The 20,927-nt window shown below is 38.2% G+C and overlaps 4 protein-coding genes across 8 annotated transcripts; 2 read left to right on the forward strand and 2 right to left on the reverse strand.

The window, feature by feature from the left end:
• Positions 1–107: 107 nt before the first annotated feature.
• LOC108986965 (26S proteasome regulatory subunit S10B homolog B-like) lies at positions 108–6,559 on the reverse strand. Its single transcript, XM_018959778.2, has 10 exons — positions 6,277–6,559; positions 5,260–5,379; positions 4,918–5,054; positions 4,614–4,775; positions 4,442–4,528; positions 4,210–4,296; positions 3,918–4,055; positions 3,562–3,753; positions 3,384–3,482; positions 108–543 (listed from the first exon to the last, which is right to left on the reverse strand). The coding sequence occupies exons 1-10, from the start codon at positions 6,377–6,379 to the stop codon at positions 469–471; spliced, it is 1,200 nt and encodes a 399-aa protein (XP_018815323.1). The 5' UTR covers positions 6,380–6,559; the 3' UTR covers positions 108–468.
• Positions 6,560–8,897: 2,338 nt separating this feature from the next.
• On the forward strand, positions 8,898–12,675 carry LOC108986963 (probable receptor-like protein kinase At4g39110). The gene has a single exon (XM_018959773.2). The coding sequence runs from the start codon at positions 9,620–9,622 to the stop codon at positions 12,236–12,238; it is 2,619 nt and encodes an 872-aa protein (XP_018815318.2). The 5' UTR covers positions 8,898–9,619; the 3' UTR covers positions 12,239–12,675.
• Positions 12,676–13,560: 885 nt separating this feature from the next.
• Positions 13,561–14,562, forward strand: LOC108986971. Of its 2 annotated transcripts, none has more exons than XM_018959790.2 (2): positions 13,561–13,864; positions 13,955–14,562. In XM_018959790.2, the coding sequence occupies exons 1-2, from the start codon at positions 13,719–13,721 to the stop codon at positions 14,154–14,156; spliced, it is 348 nt and encodes a 115-aa protein (XP_018815335.1). In that variant the 5' UTR covers positions 13,561–13,718; the 3' UTR covers positions 14,157–14,562. The 2 variants fall into 2 exon arrangements, with proteins under 2 accessions (XP_018815335.1, XP_018815334.1); XM_018959789.2 differs by having other exon boundaries at positions 13,569–13,864; positions 13,952–14,562.
• Positions 14,419–20,653, reverse strand: LOC108986970 (SUMO-activating enzyme subunit 2-like). Of its 4 annotated transcripts, none has more exons than XM_018959785.2 (12): positions 20,380–20,653; positions 20,227–20,293; positions 20,021–20,110; positions 19,280–19,363; positions 18,976–19,194; positions 18,438–18,539; positions 17,390–17,842; positions 17,046–17,275; positions 16,321–16,414; positions 16,019–16,201; positions 15,756–15,853; positions 14,419–15,105 (listed from the first exon to the last, which is right to left on the reverse strand). In XM_018959785.2, the coding sequence occupies exons 2-12, from the start codon at positions 20,257–20,259 to the stop codon at positions 14,754–14,756; spliced, it is 1,938 nt and encodes a 645-aa protein (XP_018815330.1). In that variant the 5' UTR covers positions 20,260–20,293; positions 20,380–20,653; the 3' UTR covers positions 14,419–14,753. The 4 variants fall into 4 exon arrangements, with proteins under 4 accessions (XP_018815330.1, XP_035540069.1, XP_018815333.1 ...); XM_035684176.1 differs by having other exon boundaries at positions 14,423–15,105; positions 19,280–19,504; XM_018959788.2 differs by lacking the exons at positions 20,227–20,293; positions 20,380–20,653 and adding an exon at positions 19,452–19,504 and having other exon boundaries at positions 14,447–15,105.
• Positions 20,654–20,927: the final 274 nt, after the last annotated feature.

Consider the following 20,927-nt stretch of genomic DNA (forward strand, 5'->3'; position numbering starts at 1 on the left):
ATGGCGTGTCAATCAAGCCGACGTTTAGTCGGTCGAATATACATCCAAATCAGTAGAGATTAGGTGCTTCAATGTCCTACCAACTAGTACCAAACACCCAAGGAACATCCCCCTCGAATCTTTACACCATTGAAGCACTCTTATCTTCGTTTAAAAATACTTTTTGATCTCAGAAAAATCATAATTCAGATACTTCCCGTCAGATGGGAATCATGCAACAGAAATAAAAAATAAAATAAAAAAGGAAGAATGGAGTTGATGTCCGGCAACATAGATAATAGTCCTAAAATAACTGAAGGGAAAAGAAGATTCCAATCCTCGTAAGGAAAGCGAACAGATGACCCCAAGTATTTCTCAATCCCTTGGCGTCAAGCTTTGCTGAAGGGAATTTCGAAGAAAGATGTAAAATTTCAACCAAACAAAGCACGATTGCAATAAAAAAAGGGGGGCCCGAGTAGCTGGATATCATCAGTCCTTCCCAAAATCAGCACTGTAGTGAGCGCTTGATTCGAGTTTCTTTGCTTCGTTCAGCTTCCGGACAGCCTGAAACAACAAATACCGTATGACTTAGAAAAGAAATCCAGCAAAAACACGTACAGAACGAACTACAAAAATACTTCTCCTTTTTGTTTCATACATATATATATATAGGTACAGAAAACATATTTCCAAAGCTTGAACCTTCAGGACCAATTATTCAAAACATTGTGGACAGAAGCAGACAAGATTGAGTGACATGTTCTGAACAATAGGGATCACTCCAGCGCACCGTGCACGTGCCCTGATGTCCCACCCAAACGTGGCCAAAACAAAACAAACGTAGAGAAAGTAGCACTTCAGTTCCGTGCTTCCTAAGACTGTCTAATTGCCAGCACGGAAACCAAACAAAAAGAACAATAAGGCCATGTTTGGAAAGTGAGATTCTCATCTCAAAACTTCTAATAATTTCTTGCACAAACATCACTTAAATACAAAATATTTTTTAATTTCAAATCTTCACATTTTTTATCTAATTATTACCTAATTATTACAATTTTCTCAAACTTCCAAACCAAACACAAAAAACAATATAACTTCTTCAAATTTCAAAACAAAAATTATATTCAAACAGTTTTTTAACTTTATAATATTTTTATTCAATTTTTTTCTCCCACATTTCCTAAAACCCAATAAAATATTTTAACTTCAAACTATTTCACTACTATTAACAAACTATTTCACTACTATTCACATAATTCTCATCTCATTACCCAAGCATACCCTAAATGAAAACAAAAGAAACGGAAACTCATTTAAGGTTTTCTTGAGGAAAGAACTTATCCTCTTACATCTATGGTTAAAACTAATACAGACAAGCCGTGGACATATAATGCATGACACAGGCACATCCTTTTTCTCATCACAGCATCTCGACAAGACTCTAGTTTCTGGAAAGAGGTTACATTAGTCCTTCCAGATGTGATCCATGGCCATGGTTGGCTAGTGAAGCAAGGAAATCTTTCCTTCTGGTTTGATAATTGGTCTCAACTAGGTTTGCTGGCAGATAAAGTGGAGCAGATTTCTCGACCTCAGCTACTGGTTAAAGAGGTACGGTGAACTGATGGGTGGAATAGACAAAAAATGGAAGAACTACTGGGGTAGAGTTTAATAAACCAAATAGTGACAAAAGGAATTATGGATTAGAGAAGGGAATGACTATCCAATATGGAAAGCTTCTAGCAAAGGAGTTTTCACAACTAGATCTGCATGGTCTTACACCCGAGCCAGCATATGGAAAGTCACTTGGGCCAAGTGGGTTTGGCGCAAAGCCATTCCATCAAAAATTTCTATTTTTATGTGGAAGAGCTTTATGGGCAGCCTGCCCTTTCACATTAACATTCAAAAGTTTGAATACTTCATTAGCCTCCAAGTGTAACTGTTGTGAAAAACCATATATTGACTCGTTATACCATGTGTTGTGTTCAAGTTCGTTTGCTTCTGAGATATGGGACTATTTTGCAAGCTTACTGGGCATCAAAATAGAAGGAAGAAGGAGCTTGCAACAGATGACAGAGACCAGGTTCCGGAAGGCTGATGCTGTCTCCCCAACTAGGTATTATTTTGGGTTTGCTACCATCTATTATCAGCTGGTGTCTTTGGCTTCATAGGTGTACAGCTTGCATGGAAGATAAAAAAGAGTCGACAAGCACAATATGTTTTAAGATTAAACTTCTGCTTTCTGAACAGATGATGAAATTATCTCCTTGCAAGAAAGTTAGTAATTTTGATCTTGCCATTATGCATCAATTAGGCATTAACTTCTTAGGTGTTTGTGGTGGGCGCGGGGTAATCCGAAGTTCAAGAGGGGATTTGATCATAGGTTTTTCTGCCTGCTATGGATGGGGAACAAACACAATGGCTGAGGTATGTGCTCTACTAGATGGTCTTAAAGTTTGCATAAGGTGAAACCTAAGTAGAGTTGAGGTTGAGACTGATTCACAGATTCATGTAAATTGGGGGAATGGATATAGCCTTCTTACCTGGGATGTAAGAGAGGATTGGGACAGAATCTTATGCCTATCAAATGATTTGGTTCTTTCAATTAAACACATTTTCAAGTGGGCTATGCCTTTTAGGGGGGTGGATTTATTGGCCTGTTGGAGGGAGATTCAGGGCTCTCCTCAAGTGGCAGCAGTGTGGAAAATGATTCCATTGTGCATCATGTGGTGTATTTGGTCAGAAAGAAATGAGCGGTGTTTTGAAGATAGGAAGCACACAATGGCGGAACTGCAGATTTTTTCTTACACACTTTAATGCTTTGGTTTTCAGCCATTGTGCTAAATGGAAACAATGTACATGACTTCTTGTCTTTATTCTCTTGATCTTAGAATGTATTTAAGTGTTCTTTTGTATACTTCCCGTGTACACGGGCCATGCCTATTTCATTCGTATTAATAAAATCACTCTTACTTGTAAAAAAAAAAAAAAAAAAACACATTTTCAGAGAAGTAAACTAAGTTGCAGATATATTGGCTAAACAGGGTGCAAAAGGGACTACAAGATAGATCTTGTCAGGCACAAGAGACATAGGAACTCTTAGAATAAAGAGAGCTGGATTGCCTGTGCTACGGTGTAAATGATGGGGTTGAATATACACAGTCCACACGTTTTTTTTTTTTTCTCTAGTTTTATTTAATTTAGGCAGTTTCTGGTTTTTGTATAGTCTTGGTGTCCACTTTAACATGGTATTCCTCTACCACAAGTGAGGGTTTATCAATAAACTTCGGGCTTTGTCCTCTTTCAAAAAAAAAAAATGCATAAAAAAATAAAATATGACAATCACTGAAGGATTCTTTTCTAAGAAATAACGTATCTAATATGATTTTATAAAAGCAACACCTTACCTTCATGAAATCTTCATGGATGACATAATCGCGTTCTGCCCGGATAGCAGACATCCCAGCCTCAGTGCAAACATTACGAAGATCAGCACCATTGAAACCCTGAGGCAAAAGCAGGAAATCAAACATTAGGGGGCAAAGGATCAGAATAAAATTGTACTAAACAATATCACTAGCTTACCTCAGCAAGTTTTACAACTGCTTCATAGTCAATGTCACCATGTTTGGCAATTCCAGCAGCATGGATTTTGAGGATTTCCATTCTGGACTGTTCATTAGGCAATGGAATTTCAATTTTCCGGTCCAGTCGTCCGGGACGAAGAAGTGCAGGGTCTAGCACATCTGGTCTGTTTGTGGCCATGATCATTTTAACCTAGGCAACCAAGACTACACAGTCACTTTTCCATAACAAACATAGCAGTGCATTCAAAAACTTGTAGATTGTAGCAATGTTAAGTCGTGTAGTGTATATAGGTTATGCACAAAAAAATTGACAATTGCAGAGTTCAACCGAATCAAAAGGTGTTCCGAAATCACCTTCCCAAGTTGGTCAAAACCATCCAGCTGGTTAAGCAACTCCATGAGTGTCCTCTGAATTTCACGATCAGCACTTGTTCCCTCACTGAAACGACGTCCTCCGATGGCATCTATCTCATCCATAAATATGATGCATGGCTTTACCACAGAAATCAACAATAAGAAGTAACTCTATTTGACATTTAAAAAGAACTAGATCATTTTCAGAAAATATTATATTTGATGTTCATTTTTTTCTTATAAGGGACATTTTCAAAAACTGGCAACTGTTTCATGCAAGATAAACACTTACTTGGTGATCACGTGCATAACCAAACATTTCCCGTATCAATCTTGCACTCTCGCCTATGTATTTATCAATTATTGCACTTGATACTATCTATATCCACAACAAAAGGTGAACATCAAGATTCAATGTAATGAACAAATTAAACAATTCTTTTTGTATTTTGGTAAGTAACATTAAATGGGAACACCATATCAATAAATCCAGACAAGGATATGCATCATGAGCAAAGTCAAACCTTCAAGAAATTGGCATCAATGTTGCTTGCAATTGCTCTGGCTAATAATGTCTTTCCCGTACCAGGAGGTCCGTAGAGAAGAACACCCTGAAACACTTGACATTACTTCTCCATTGACATTCTTTGTTACCAAGACCACTAATTAACACAAGATTGGTTTAAATGCAATTACCTTGGGAGGTTTGATTCCCACCCTAACAAATAGCTCAGGATTCATGAGAGGCAGTTCTATGGATTCCCTAAGTTCTCGAATTTGATCTGACAGCCCTCCCACTGCTGAGTAGCTAACATTGCCTGGGTCTTCATGAAGCATATTATATACAACAGGATCAACCTGTAGAACAACATTATATCATAAAAGAAAAGACAAACATCTTAACAATTTGAAGATTTGATGACCTAAATCTGGTCAATTAAATATTGATCAGCACAGCCATCTACTAAAATATCCAATTGAACACGATCTGGATACTTACTTCACGAGGAAGTGCCCGCATGATTGTCAAAGTAGTCATATCAAGCACCACTCGAGTTCCTGAAGTTAGTTTTTCCTTGTCGACCTTGCTACGACAGCCAACAACATACCTTGGTCCACTGCTTGCTTTAACTATCACTGAAACAGCAGAGATGATATTTCATTAGTTCCACAAAGGTCAAAAACCAACCAGCAGAACAAGGAAATGCATGAAACAAACTGCACAAGTTCGCAATAACTGCACAAACAGCTTATTGATAGCATCAATAGTGACAACAGAAATGCTAAAGCATAAAACTTTATATCAACTATTGAAAATGAGGAGAAATAAAGTTTCTATTACAGCGTTCATTGTCAAGAGGCCTGAGAACTTCGCCTATGATCTGGCCAACACTTTGAAGGGACTTGAGATCATCTTCAGTTTTACCGAATTCCTTTTTTGCAGCCCTCAAGTTCTCTCTCACTGCATAAAGCCAAATCTAAAAAGTGTTACTTACACCAAGTGTAAGAACAAAATTACAGGACAATGCCAACACTTCAGAAAATGTAAGCCATAGATACAAGACGATCAAATCTGGAACAGATCTATCTCGAATACCAGGAAAAAAAATTATAGAAGACTTCGAAAGAGTGCGACACTCCAATATTTCATTTTTATTTTTATAGGCAGTGCAATTTCTATTCATCAAAGCATATCAAATTTGTTGCAAACTTTTTGGGTTAAGGCGGTGCCTAACACCTCATATCAGTTTCTTTCCAACAAGTTCAGATCTTTTGACTAAATTAACCCCAGCATGCACTTACCAAGGTGGCAAAAAATGTTAAACAAACCACCATCCCTTGCATAGACGACCGAATAATTTCACACTTAATAGCCTATAAAACTAGCAAATATACAATACATAAAGAATGCGCTGACAATAGTCGCATCGACAAGCTCCCAATTCAAAACTCTTTCCCTTGTAGAACTTACTAAACTGATTCCAGTTAAATCACCACAGTTCAAAAAAAGGGGAAAAAAGTTATCCCTCTCTCAAATACTAGTTAAAGCAACACACAGCCTAATTGGCAAAGCCATTCAGAATGTCTAACGTGGCTCCAAGAAAAACTCGACATTTCATATCTAACAAGTAATATCTTATGCAAAAAATATAAAACACTCACGCAACAAACAAACAAATAAAGTAAATCGAACTAAAAAACTAAAATTTAAAATCAACCGGAAATAAAACATAATGAAACCCTAGAAATGGATCGGAATTTGGGAAAGTTTTCTTTCAAAAGAAAACGGAGAGAATCAATAAATAAATTTTTTAAAAAATCTTTTTTAGTTTTGATGCAAGGGATTGGTGAAGCTCACCTACGCGGACTCTGGATTCGAGCTCCTTATGGGAGAGGAGTTTTTTGCGGTGCTCGGTGAGCGCTGTACGACGTCGCACAGTTTCCTCTGACTCGCTAGACATCTTGGCTGTTCACTAGCAATCTGAAAGTCAGCGATTCGCAGCTTTCGTTGGAGCTCAGAAGGAATGAAACTAAGGAATTGGGTTTCGCCTTGCCGATAAAGAAAAGGAGAGAGTGTGGAAAACTTGGCAAGTAAAATGAACAAAACGCGAATAAAAAAGGATGTTGCTAGCGGGCCTGCCAGAGTTTACCGCTGGCAAACCGCTAGTTATAATTTTGTTTTTTTTTTAAATCTTTTTTAATATTTTTTAATTATTAAAAAGAATAAAATATATATAATTTTATTTATAATTATTTATTTAATTATTAAGTAACAATTTAAAAAAATTAAAAGCGAGAGATAAATTTGAACTAACATTTAAAAAAAAAACCGAATAATTATAAACTTTGTACCGTTTACCCTCCAAAAAAAATATCTGGATCTATAATTTTCTAGCATTATTTATTAGAATAGAGGTTTGTATAAATTCTAAATATATAAATTTTATGCAATTTCTTTTTAAAAACGACTTCTATCATATATTCATAAAAAATAAAAAATATATTTTTTAATTAATATTTTTTTTTCTAAGCAATCAAATTTTATTAGAAACAGAAAGGATGAAATATGATGAGGGAGTGGGGTTACCCAACAAACACCCTAGTACAATATCCACAATATAAAAGTTATAGAAAAAAAATAAATAAAACGGATTTTGGGACCAATTTTTTATCCCCACCCATGTCCTACAAAGAATGCATCATCTTAAAAGAAAGTAGTTAGCAGTTCGTAAAGTCATACGAACTATGGAATCACCACTAATAGCGGTGGAACCTCTGCTGAAAGCGGTGAAAGTTGTGGGTTTACTACAGTTTGTTGTTTTGAGATTTTTTTTTTTTAGAGATCTGGAATCCATTTTTCAAGATCATTAGTTAGGAAAAGCGATAACATAGTCGAAAGTACAATATCGGATAGACTAATCTATGGCCAGTCACCTGTCTTCCTGCACATCTGTGGTGGCATGTGACAACCACGCACTGATAATAAAGAGGTGAGGCCGGGCAGATCTGAAAGATCTCGGTGTGAGGAATCTCCTAGTACGATGCATGCAATCGACGAAGGCATCGTGGCGCGGTGGTGCGTGAAGACCACAGGCAAAAACAAGTTGCGCGTGAGGGCCCGGCGTCGAGCTTTTTAGCGCGATTTCACTCCGTCCCAGTAGATTGACAATTGTAGAATTGCGTGGTGGGGCATGGGTCGAATGATGGCGGTCAAAGTACAATAGATCTAATTAAAACCAAACTGGTTGAGGGGAAAGAAAAAAAAAAAACTACCATTAAAATGTATATACAGTGCAATAATGAAAAGGGAAAATAAAAAATGGTGTCCTCTCTAACAAACGCACTCGAATGAATTGAATTTCTAGAGAGAAGGGAGAGTTTCTCTCTCTAAATAGGAGAACAAAGAATCTCTTTTTAATTTTTAATTAATACTTACTTTTTTATAAAATGTCAAGCCTTGTACACTTTAAATTTATAATAGTGTTACATATAATAATTGAATACACAAGTGTCAGTCAATCGTTTTGAAAAAAAATATAGTTTATTATTAAAAATTTTATTTTTTTTATTTGTATCATTTATTTACTTATTTTTTATAAAAAAAATTATACTATATTTATATATTCTTTAATTACAAATATCATTTTTCTTACGTTACTATGTAATAGAAGAGTGAGGAGGCCACGTAGACGGATGAAAAGAGTAGTTCTTCGACCATCCCATTGCCACCCCACCCCACATATGGTTTTTGATAACTTTATTAGTTTGTTTTGTTTAGTTTTTTTTTTTATTATTATTTTTTATGAGAATGTATTTTTTTTCATCATTTTACCAAGGGCACTTGCGTGGAAAATTGATGAAATGTCAGAAACTGACTAAAAACTAAACAACATAATTACGTGTATATTAGAGCGAGTTTCTTTTTTCATCGAATAGATTTAATTCCAAGTTTCTTAAAAGACTAGTTTGTTTTTATAAATAAGATGAATTGAAATTAAAATTAAAAATTAAATAAATTATTATTATAATATATTTTGTTAATATTATTTTTATTTTTAAATTTGAAAAAATTAAATTATTTATTTTATTTTATGTGAGAATTTTAAAAAAAATTATATTGATATTGATTAGGTGAGATAAATTGATAAAAATTATGAAAACAAACAAGACAAACTAAGGAGGTGATGATAGAAAATTGCAAGCTGAAAAAACTTTAAACAAAACTATTAAAAAAAAGAAATACTTCATTTATAAATGAATCTCAGAAAAATATGATGTGAAACGTCATATTATAAATTATATTTTATTGTAAAATAAATATATTAACCATCATACCATATTAAACTATCTTAATTTATAAATTGACTTTGATTATGATAAGATGAATAGTAGATCTAACACTTCTCTTAGAAAAATAGGAAAAAAAAAAAAAGATGAAGAGCATTAACTTGCACCATTAAGACACGGAATCATTCGGCTAAAATTAAAACTTAGTCAAGCATTAGATTAACTCAATAATGCAAGTTCAAAGTATAAATACAGGGAAGAATACAGAGCCAAGACAGGAAAAGAGTACTGTAAAAAAGTTGCAGATCATATAGCGGCAAACCACGATCATGTTGTAGACAGCCGTGGCTTCGAGGATGGACAGAGTTGGAGGATTCAACATTGTATGGAACCCGAGCTGGGTCGGATTGTGGTAGCAGAGCTGTTTTATGACCCTCAACAAGAGTTTCTTTCTTCCATCCTCTTAACTTTCTAACGCAATCTCATTTGATTCCCTCATTTCTTTGTCCTGTATAGAACACGTTTGAGTTCTTAGCTATCAGTCCTCAGTCCTTCAAACTGAGACACACAGAGAGAGAGAGAGAGAGAGGGGGGGGGGGGACAGGAATGGGGTTTGACCATTTCAAATCTTTAGAACCGTTTATGACCGTTAATTTGTTGGTACCGCCAAGAAAAGGAGCCAAACCCAACAGAAAATGTCCACAGTAAAAATCTATCTCCACAAACATTGCCTTATTATTGGGAAATGCAAACTCCATTCAGGCTGTCAATGCCTTCTCTCCAGCTATTCCCAGGAAAACAGCAACAAACCGATAAGGAATTACCCATTATAGACAAACAAGAAAGATTCATTTTTTCCGAGACCATTTGTTAGTCTCTCTCCTCCATTCTACCCACCTCCTCGCCCAGGAGGGATGGAGATAGGAAAGAAACCAAGAAAGTTTCCCTTAGCCAATCTCTTTCTATCCTCCTTGCCATCACCTTCTTCATCATCGATGGCTATCCTCCTGGTCCTTATCTACGCCTTCTTTTCCTCCTCCACCACAGCCTTTTCGGCCTTCGCTCCCTTCGTTCCCCAGGACAACTTCCTCATTGACTCTGGCGCCGATAAATTAGCCACTCTTCCTGACGGAAGAGTTTTCAAAACAGAAGGGCAATCCAAGCAATTCTTACTAGCCAAGGATGACATCAAGGTTTCAGTCGAAAAAGCCGATGTTCCTTCGCCTGTTTACTTGTCTGCGAGGATCTTTGTCCAGGAAGCCACGTACTCCTTCCCCTTGACCCGGCCCGGCTGGCATTGGGTTCGCCTCCATTTCTACCCCCTTGACAATGACCAATTCGACCTCATGAAGGCCACTTTCTCTGTCAACACCGATAAGTATGTGCTTCTACATAGCTTCAACATGAACAACAGCTCAAAATACGTCCTCAAGGAGTATCTTTTTAACGTGACCGAACCACTATTCTCAATCAAGTTCGTGCCCATGAAGAATTCCGCTGCTTTCATAAATGCCATTGAGGTGGTTTCGGCTCCCGACGACTTGATCACCGACGTTGCCAACGAGCTCTCGCCTGTAGGAGATTTTTCGGGGCTTTCTACATACGCTTACCAAACCGCGTATCGGCTTAATATGGGAGGACCCCTCATCACCTCCGGAAACGACACCCTCGGAAGGACTTGGCTGCCCGACGAGTCGTACCTCAAGTCCACAAACTTGGCGAAGAGCGTCTCCGTTGCAACCTCGATAGTCAAGTACCCCGAGGGGATAACGCCCCAGATCGCCCCACAAGCGGTGTATGCTTCTGCTGTTGAAATGGCCGATGCGCAGGTAAGCCAGCCTAATTTCAATGTGACATGGAACTTTGAGGCAGAGTCTGCTTTTGGATACCTCATTAGGCTTCATTTCTGTGACATCGTGAGCAAAGCACTCAATAGCCTCTACTTCAACGTCTACATTAATGGGAAAATGGCGATATCTGATTTGGATTTGTCTCACACCCTGAATGGTTTGGCGATGGCTTACTATAAGGATATTGTGGTTAACGCTTCCTTGATGTCTAATGGACTAAGTGTCCAGATTGGTCCATCTAAATTGGGTTCCGGTGATTTGAACGCCATCTTGAACGGTCTAGAGGTCTTGAAACTAAGCAATTCGGTGAATAGTCTTGACGGAGAATTTGGGGTCAATGGAGACAGGGTAGCTAACGGGAGCACACGCCATACCGTGGCTGCAGTAGGGTTTGCGATGATGTTTGGAGCCTTTATTGGTCTTGGTGCGATGGTGATCAAGTGGCACAAGCGGCCTCAAGACTGGCAGAAGAGGAACAGCTTCTCTTCGTGGTTGCTTCCTCTTCATGCCGGTGACACGAGCTTCATGACAAGCAAGAACTCTTTGGGATCTCAGAAGAGCAACTTTTACTCCTCAACTTTGGGATTGGGCCGGTACTTCTCATTCGCGGAGTTGCAGGAGGCAACCAAGAATTTCGATTCCAATGCAGTGATTGGCGTTGGTGGCTTTGGAAATGTGTATCTCGGGGAGATCGATGATGGGACTCAAGTCGCAGTCAAGCGAGGGAACCCGCAATCTGAACAAGGCATTACAGAGTTCCAGACCGAGATTCAGATGTTGTCGAAGCTACGGCACAGGCATTTGGTGTCCCTGATTGGATACTGCGACGAAAACTCGGAGATGATATTAGTTTATGAGTACATGTCCAATGGTCCTTTCAGGGATCATTTGTATGGCAAGGACTTGCCCCCATTGTCATGGAAGCAGAGGCTGGAAATCTGCATAGGCGCGGCTCGGGGGCTTCACTACCTTCACACTGGCACTGCACAGGGTATCATCCATCGTGACGTTAAGACCACCAACATTTTGCTTGATGAAAACTTCACTGCCAAGGTTGCTGATTTCGGGCTCTCAAAGGATGCTCCCATGGGGCAAGGCCATGTAAGTACTGCAGTGAAGGGAAGCTTCGGGTACTTGGACCCTGAGTATTTCAGGAGGCAGCAATTGACAGATAAGTCGGACGTGTACTCGTTTGGGGTGGTTCTGCTTGAGGCACTCTGTGCAAGGCCTGCCATTAACCCGGCTCTCCCTCGGGAACAAGTTAACTTGGCTGATTGGGCAATGCAATGGAAGAGGAAGGGCTTGCTTGATAAAATCATTGACCCTCTACTTGTTGGCTCCATAAATCCTGAATCAATGAAAAAGTTTGCTGAGGCTTCTGAGAAGTGCTTGGCCGAACATGGGGTGGACCGGCCAACAATGGGAGATGTGCTTTGGAATTTGGAGTATGCTCTTCAGCTTCAAGAGGCTTTCTCTCAAGGAAAGGAAGAGGATGAAACCAAATCCTCTGCCACTGTTCCAGCCTCTCCTGCTGTTGTGGATACCCCACCTACTCCCACCTCTGACAGTCGTCCGGTCTCTAATCCAGAACAGAATAACAGTACTCCAGCTCAAGTTCAGGCCATTGATGAGCATTCAGGAACAGCAATGTTTGCCCAGTTTGCTAATCTCAATGGCAGGTAATTGACACGTGGAATGAGGGTCTATATCAGTACGAGTTTAAGCATCTGCTGGAAGTTCAATATATCATTGGTAATGGTGGTGGTGATGGTTTTACTGCTTTATCATGAGTGGGACATATTAGCAATTCCAAGCTTTGTGCGCTTCCACTTTTCTCATATAATGGTGTGCAATGCTCTATCAAAATGATTGTTCATCTGCACTAGCTCTCCTCTCTGGACTGGATTATTAGGTTCCCATAGTCATGGCCATATTCTGTATTGTCTGTATCGTATGATTAATGTACTGGTATATGAAAGGATGTATGCCCTGCACTACTGGTAATACTATACAATATTACTATTATATTAGAGCATCATGTTTTGTACTTGTATTCAGGGTAGAGTATGCAACTTAAGAGTGATTTTTTCAGCAAGTTAAGGATAATGATTTTATCTGCGTGCGAATCGGTTTTATTTATGTGCCCAAGGACATGGGTAAAGCACTTAATCCTTCAATAATCATCACTTCTTTACCCTGTTTAGAAGGAGGAAAAAAAAAGACTCAAATTATATACGAGAGTATCTAAAGACCGTTCCACCCATCCTCCCACCCCTGAAATTTGCATCTGCCTATGACCGAACAGAATGAGTGACTGGAAATCACAGCTGCAAATAAATAAATGTGTGTGTGTGTGTGTGTGTGTGGAAATACTATCATATTCAAGTGAAAAGTTTCCTCCTACAAGCAGTTAGATGGTCTAAACTCCAAACCTCTGGACTACTACATGGAACAAGTAGAAAATTTATTAAAACCAAAAAACCCATGTAGTATTTTTATTTGATTATGATGACTTTTAATGACCAAAAAATCAGTATTCTCAGCACGATCAGTGATCAAACAAGTGCAGGTTGTCCAAACGAAACAACTGCAGAATAACCAAATTTGGGCCGAATTAATACATGGGTCTGGTCTGGCACATCAAAAGGATAAATCAGGCTGGTAAAAGGCAAAATTTCTCACCCGATTTGGAGCATTTAAACATAGGATAGACCATAGGGATTGGAATAAAGGAATGCGATGGTCAGCATATGTGCTAGAGTTGTGTGCGGCATGTCTATCCAAGTGGGTGCACGCAAGTGATTGCACTTTATTTACCCAAAGTAGACGGTCTAAATTATCTTTAATTCTCCACCACGATTGAATGTGAAAGGTTGCGAGACATGTGATGTAGGGCGATTAGGGGCATAAAGCAGAGATGCCGCAGAAAAAAGGTAGGTCTGTTGAACGAACCAGAGGGAGTGTAGATAAGGATGTGGTCACGTCTCTGTCTCTGTCTGAGAACCAAAAACTAAAAGCTGTGGGTGAAGTTTTTAGAGGCTCCAAACAAGCCCATGTTTATCGGTACCCCAAATGAAAATTCCTACCCATTACGTGTGAGGTCTTACTCTTATCCCTCCCCAATAATACGTCTCAAACGATACATCCACCAACTTTCTCTCGTATGAATATTGTGTATATAAAGCCTTCACAATCAACACCTTCTTCTTCATCTCTCTATTGTTCTCTGTTTGAAACCAACATGGAGAACGATATTGTCAGCATGAGGACCTTTGACATGGATGCACTTAAGACAAATCTTCCACAGAAGTAAGCAAGCTTTGTTGTCGTTTTCTTTTCCAACTGAAGCTGATTTGGTTCATATGGCTCAAAGTAATAGATGTTTTCGTTTTTCAGCAGGAGAGGACTGTCAAGGTATTACTCGGGAAAATCGAGAACATTTACTTGCATGGCTGATGTTCGTTGCCTTGAGGATTTGAAGAAACCAGAACATCCAGAAGCTAAGAAGAGGAAGAAATATTCGGAGAGGAAGGACATCAATCATTCGCCATGTAGAAGAGTTTCCAGTAGCACTCAATGTGCCACTCCATACGTTAATTGAGAGTTTTTTCTCCACATTGTGTATGTAAGTTCAAATTTCAACAATACATGTAAAAGGTTTCATTTTCTGTAGTCGTATTTCAAACCCTCTTTAATGCAATGAACTATGCCTTTTCAAATGAAGCAAGAAGCAATTCCCAAGTTTGCAATTTCATATCATGGATGAGCATCTTCTCTACTAGCAGGACGAATTGAATGCTACCTTTGCTTTGATGCCATTGCATCTTATGATTTAAAAAGAAATATTACATGCACTCAAAGATTGCTGTCCTAAAAAAGGAAAGTCTCAAATAGCACCTGAGAAAGTTGTAACATTATGGTCATTAAGTCAATCACCGAGTTCGTTTGGGTCAATCTCCATCAATGCTACAGTCCAACTAACCTTTAGTTAATTTAGCTAAGGAAAATACACGTCGCTGCTACCATGTAAACCATACAAGGGAATGGAGAGACCAACTAATTGTGTCTAACTCGAGCAAAAGACTAAATATTGAGACCTAAAACAACCATTATGAGCACCAAAAGAATCACCATATCTCCCTAATCGTACAAAATTAGGATGTAAGATGCACCCCTGAGAATCAAGCCCAAGCAAGGACTATTGCAACCTTTTCTTCTTGTTAATGCCGGGATCAGCGTCAAGCATGAGAAGGTCATCATCGTCATCAACCAATTCTAATTTCTTATGATTTCTACTTCCATCACTATCAGCAACACTTGAAAAATCTTGAGCAGCAGCATCAGGAACCTCAGACAGTTTCCTTTTCTTCCCAGAAGAAACACTTCCCATCTCATCATTCTTTTCTGAATCAACTGGCACAGTTTGTGATGCATTTGATGTGCTCCCACCGTTGTCAATAGACTTGTTATCATCCTTCTCCACCGAAGAAGATTGAGTCCATCCAGAGAGGAGCATTCCATCAGGTTCCTTTTCTTCATCAAATTCCTCTCTGCCAGAATATACATGTATACAGATTTTTTTTTAAGTAAACATGTATACAGAAAGAATTTAGTAAGCATATCACGTAAATGGACCACAAACTTGCTACCCCCCCCCAAAAAAAAAAAAAAGCACCACTTTTCTTCAACTTTTTTATCACAGTTTACTAGTTGAAGTTTTGATTACAAAACCCACCCACACATCTTATATGTTAAAGGCAAAGTTCCAAGCACTGCCTGGTAAAAAGTGACTTCTAGAACAAAGTGAAATCATTCCGTTTGTCACTTCAAAAATGAGACTAATTTAAGCCAAAAATCTATTTTCATAACATAACTCACTCACAAAAATACCATTTCACAGAATTTACTCAAAAAGGTTCTGGCGCAGAGTCCCTGTATCCACAAACTAAATTCAAATTTTATATGCACATATTTAGTTTTTTATCTATAAAAAAATAGATCAGAAAAGCCATGCACATAAAAGTAACTATATCATGAGAAAGTATAAATATTTGACAAATAACATCTGAAAACAAATGCCAAAACTTTAAATGTCAATTGAAGCCATCCACATAGTTGGGAAAATTGTGAATCCGAACAAGGACTTCACACATTAGATAGGAAGCTTATACTCGAACATATACATGAGGTAAAGAAAAACCTGTGCTTGATATTGATATTGCAAGTAAGTTCCTGTTTTAGATCCTCAACTGTGATGGTCGTCCCACTAGTAATTGGAGAAGGGAGCTCACACAGCACCTGAATGTGATTTTGTTTTAATCAGTAAACAAGAGTTTTATTGGTAATATAGAGTAGGCATAGCCCAGCACCTGAATTTAAATTAGAGAGAGAGAGAGAGAGAGAACAAAGATACGTTGAGAACGAACGACTAAGTGAATATTAATCAGAAAAAAAGAAATATACCTTCTCAAGATTGGCTGCATAATTTGCTACCATGTCTTCATCAAGATCATCACCAACTTCATAAAGAAGTGCCGACCCATGCATAATAAGTGGAAAGTACATCCCAAGCTTGGCCTTAACAATCTTTTCAGCAAAGTCTCGCAACTTAGCACGGTGAGTATTGATCTCGAGCGTTAGTGGTGTCTATTTTCAAGTCATATCAAATATGAGCACATTGCAATTAAGAATAACATGGCAATTAAAAATAAATAACAAAGTTAAATGTGGGAGTGGAGGGGGAGAGGAATAGAGATCTAACATACCTCTGAACAAACATAGCAAGATTTGTTAGGTTCAAATGGTTCCACTGGCATCAGCAGCATCTTCCTTGTTGGATGCTCTAGACAATATGTCATCCTATATATCCCAATCAGATCAGAGGTCAGCTCATACTATAAATTAATCTCCAGAAACAGTACCTCATCAGCATTTAACGTGGTAAACAGGCAATCAAAATTTCCATATCGATCGGTGTCCTTCACAAGTTCTTAATCTAAAAATTATTAATAGTAGTATTTACATTATCCTGGGGTCGAAACTATCTTACTCACTTGAACGAAACAAAATATGTCAATAGGCATTGCAAGTAGAACCTTCCCCTTTACCCCTAAAATCAAGCCAACCAAAGACAAATTCTTGAATGGACGACCATGAATTTACTTGCATCATTATGCATACAGCATCTTCTTTTTCGTTTTTTACCAGCTGGGGGTCAGCAAAAGTAACATTTTCTTTAATGAAACATATGCGTGTGGGTGTGTGACCATGAATTCAGATCCTAAAGGCTCATTAACAAATGAGGCAAGGCAGCCACCCTATGCAAATAACTGCAACTCAATGAACATGAATCCACACGAAACAAAAACTGTCAGACCATTGCTTTCACCATCACAGCAATAGGGAGAATACACTCATACAAAAATCTAAAGGAAAAAACATATTTCAATAGAACAACAAACAAATGGAAAAGAACAAAAACTGTGCACACCTATAGTTGTTTGTATCATTTTGCAGCACCTTGATTGCCTCTATTACAATCAACCCAGCAATAATAGCATTTGTTGTTGCAACAGCATGGACAATATTACCAGCAATACCTTTAGCTTCAAAAAGGCTATGCAAAGGGATTCCAAAAGAAGAAGCCCTTATATTTGCAGCAGCAGTCACAAATTCCACAGCTAACTGATCATCTTTGTCAAAAGTCAGGTTCCCAAATTCCTGCTTGCCCACAGAGAAGAATAAGAAATAAAAATACAAAGAATGTAGTTAGCATGGGAAAGATAAAAAATGATTAAGAGCTTCATCCAAATACAGCCAATCATTCAACCCAACCTTCTCCCTCTTCACAAAAAATAGTTTGAAAGCCTCCAAAAAGATTCTAGAATTTTCCATGAGGCTCCATATATCTTGTGGGTTCTTCATTCCCAGAGATGCCATAGCAGATACTGATGACGGGTCATCTGTTGCACCAAAAATATTTCCATTCTGTTGAGCCAGTCCATTGAGCATAACATCCCTACTATATACAGGTCTTGGCCTATTACGGTTTTTCCATGTCTCTTCATTGGATAATGCTACTTCAATGTTATAACCAAACACATGGTCATATATTCTCCTTCCATATTGTTCAATGTCTTCATCTTTCCTACGTTCAAATGCATCTTCTGCCTGTTCTGATGAGCTAGCAGCATCAGTAGAATGCACATTTAAATCGTTCTCCTGATTCTTGTCTCCAAATAACTTTGCAAAAAGAAGGTCCTTTGCCCAAACAATACAGTGAACAAACTGCAAAAATTAAAGAAAGATGTCATAGCCCTGGACTTATCTGGAGAATCATCAGGATGATGAGTCATTTAACCCTTCTGACAAATTATCATTTACCGAATAAAAAATTTAATTACTCTAAGCTTGTAGAAATGGTACAAGATTATGCATTTTTTGAGTTAATTGTTCAATTAGAATGGAAACTGCATTTGCAGACAACAATCTATTTAAAGTCCAAAGAAACTGTGGTCAAAATAAATTAGAAGTTGCCAGTTAAAGCTTTCATGTCTCTTGTAAAGGGAAGTTTCATTTTTAACGGATATCACAGTATTGAACATTGTTCTTGGTCCCTTGAATGCTGCAGCTTTGCCTCCAACCCCCCATGTCATATGCTCATTATTATAGGAATTCTCGCTTAAAAATACACAGATAAAAAAATATATCAGCAGTAAGTACTATTTCTATAAGAACTCAACAATGCACTGTCTAGCAAAAAAGTATTAGTTCTAGTTCACAGCTAACTACTGCCAACTAAAGGCTTGTGTTTTCTAATACAAACATACTGAAACAGTTACTGAAAAACCAAACAATGACAACCAATAAACATGTGAAATACCTTTGATGGAGTACTGGTAATGGTACAGACAGGATATGTTTTTGGGGCAGGTTTTGGCTGACACTCATAGCACTCTGTTCTTCCCTTCACATGTACAGTTACCTGCTTCCACAAAGTAGTAAAAAGAGGGAAAATTAACCATAGTCAGTGAAGGAACAGCAATCTAGTATGCTACAAGTTGACTGCATGGAATAATTACCATACAATTGTTCCAATCAAAAACATTACCATACAATTGTTATAAGCAAACCATCCATGTGAACACTACAGATGCTATAAATGTGGCCAGAATGTAATTTTCCTGGATTGAAACATCTCTGGCAACATAAATTAGAGTTGTGATTTGCATGGATTGTGTGAGCTAACAAATCCACTTTTTGAAATTTGTGTGTGCACGTATAAACATAGGGCCAATACAATTATGAAAGAAGGAAAGATATCAGACAAAAAAGCATAATTGAATAAATTCCATATCATAGAGCTGTTTTAGTATAACATTAGATAACATATTTCAGACATCTATAAGATAGTAGATCACCTGTCCAAGGAAGCCAGTTGTTCCACTTTCAACCAAAGGGACTTCAGCTGCCAAGCATAGGCGATTCACATGTCGCCTCGCATCTAAGTTGTCAAGTCCATTCAGAACAACATTAAATTGCTTGAAGAAGTCCACATTAAAGTCAGGATCCTTGACATTTGCATGGTATGGTGTAATTTTTATGTGAGGCCTAAATTTTAAGACAGCTTCCCGAGCAACCTGGTGGAATATTCTATGAGAAGATCGTACAAAGGAAGTGCCAGCACAAGAAAAAATTACAGCAGGATTTTGACGATGTACTTACTTTGGCCTTGGATTGCCCGACATGTGATTGCCGGAATAGAAATTGTCTGTTGAGGTTGCTCACTTCTATGGTGTCCATGTCAATCTGCAAATTAGCATTAACAAATGCACAAGAAAAATGATGTAGGAGGCAAAGAAGAAAGAATAACAGTAAGTGATGAAGGAGTTCCCACCATGTCAAGCTTGACAATCCTGTGCTGAACTGAGGAGTCGGGGCTCAAACTAACTAGTTGAATACCATATATGAACATCAACATAAATGAGTCGGTTCAACTGCTAATGAAGTTAATAACCACGAGACTTAGGCTCATTTGTCTATAACTACCACACATGCGAACTATTAATAAAATAAAAATTTGTATCTACTGAACCAAGTGGGAAATCCAAGCTTACAAAATTCATGATCATATACGGCATAGCATGTATGGGGAAAAGATTAAAGACAGCATGAGAACTTTTCTTCCTTCAATTTCCCAAACCTCAAGTTACAATTTCCCATAACCACCATCAGAGGAACCCTAATCAACCACTAAACCCTCCGAAGAAGAACACATCAACTTCAATCAACTGGAAAATGAGATGTGGAACACACGAATTAAACCGTATAAACCCTAGAACCCCCTCAAATAACAAAGCCCTAGTAAAAGCAACAGAAAGCAAAGTAAAAAGAAACCCATCCATAAGAGTCAATAAAAATGTAAGAAATAAGAAGATAACAATAGCAAAAGTCAAATATACTCACAATATGAATATCTTGGAAGCCAGAGAGAGCAAGAGTCTTGAGCAACTCGCAACCGATACCACCTGCCCCGACCATAAGCACTCTCGCACCCTACAAAGCCCCAAAAAAAAACCCATACAACTTACTTCAATTAGAGTTCGGAGAGAAATTTAAAACCAAACCACATAGGGTTTTGCCCCCCCGGGGGGGGGTATTTTCTGGTGTACCTTTATGGCAGATAACTGCTGCTGGGAAGCCATGGTAGGAGGAGAAGACAGAGACGAGGAATAGTGACTGCGAAATTGGAATACGAAACGTTGAGATTATGTAGCATAAGAAAGAGAAGGAAGGAGAGAAAGAAGGGTTGTGGGGAACCGAACGCGGGACGTGAGAGAAAGATGGTGATGGTCGGCAGACTCTAAGAGGTCATCACCGTAGCCTTCGTGGAAAGGGGCAGCAGCAAAGCCGAGGCGCCAAATAAAAAAGGAAAAAAGATCAATAGTAGGAGTGAGCAAAAAGTGATACAACAAGTCTTCTCTCCCTCCCTCTCGCTCCCTGTGTCTCGAACGAAGGCGTGGATTTCACTGTCGATGGTCTGAGCTGAGGTGGTGTTTGGGAGCTGGCATTTTTTATTTTCCCCCGAGTCTCCACTCTCTAGTCTCTCGCTCGGGTTGGATAATCGTTTTATTCCAAAGGTGGCGTTTGGACTTTTGGAGTCAGCCTTCGTGTTTTTTTAAGATTGTTTTTTATTTTTATTATTATTATTCTCGCGAAATAAATTAATTAGATAAAAGTTTAAATTTACTTTTCAAAGTTGAGAAAATTGGTACTTGATGATGGGTGTGTTACTTTTTGCTTGTGTTATTGTTGAAATGACCGATGAGATGAAAATTCATACATTTTAAAAGTAATATTTTATTAATAAATT

This window comes from Juglans regia, chromosome 13, assembly GCF_001411555.2.
Source record: "Juglans regia cultivar Chandler chromosome 13, Walnut 2.0, whole genome shotgun sequence".
Lineage (NCBI taxonomy): Eukaryota > Viridiplantae > Streptophyta > Magnoliopsida > Fagales > Juglandaceae > Juglans > Juglans regia.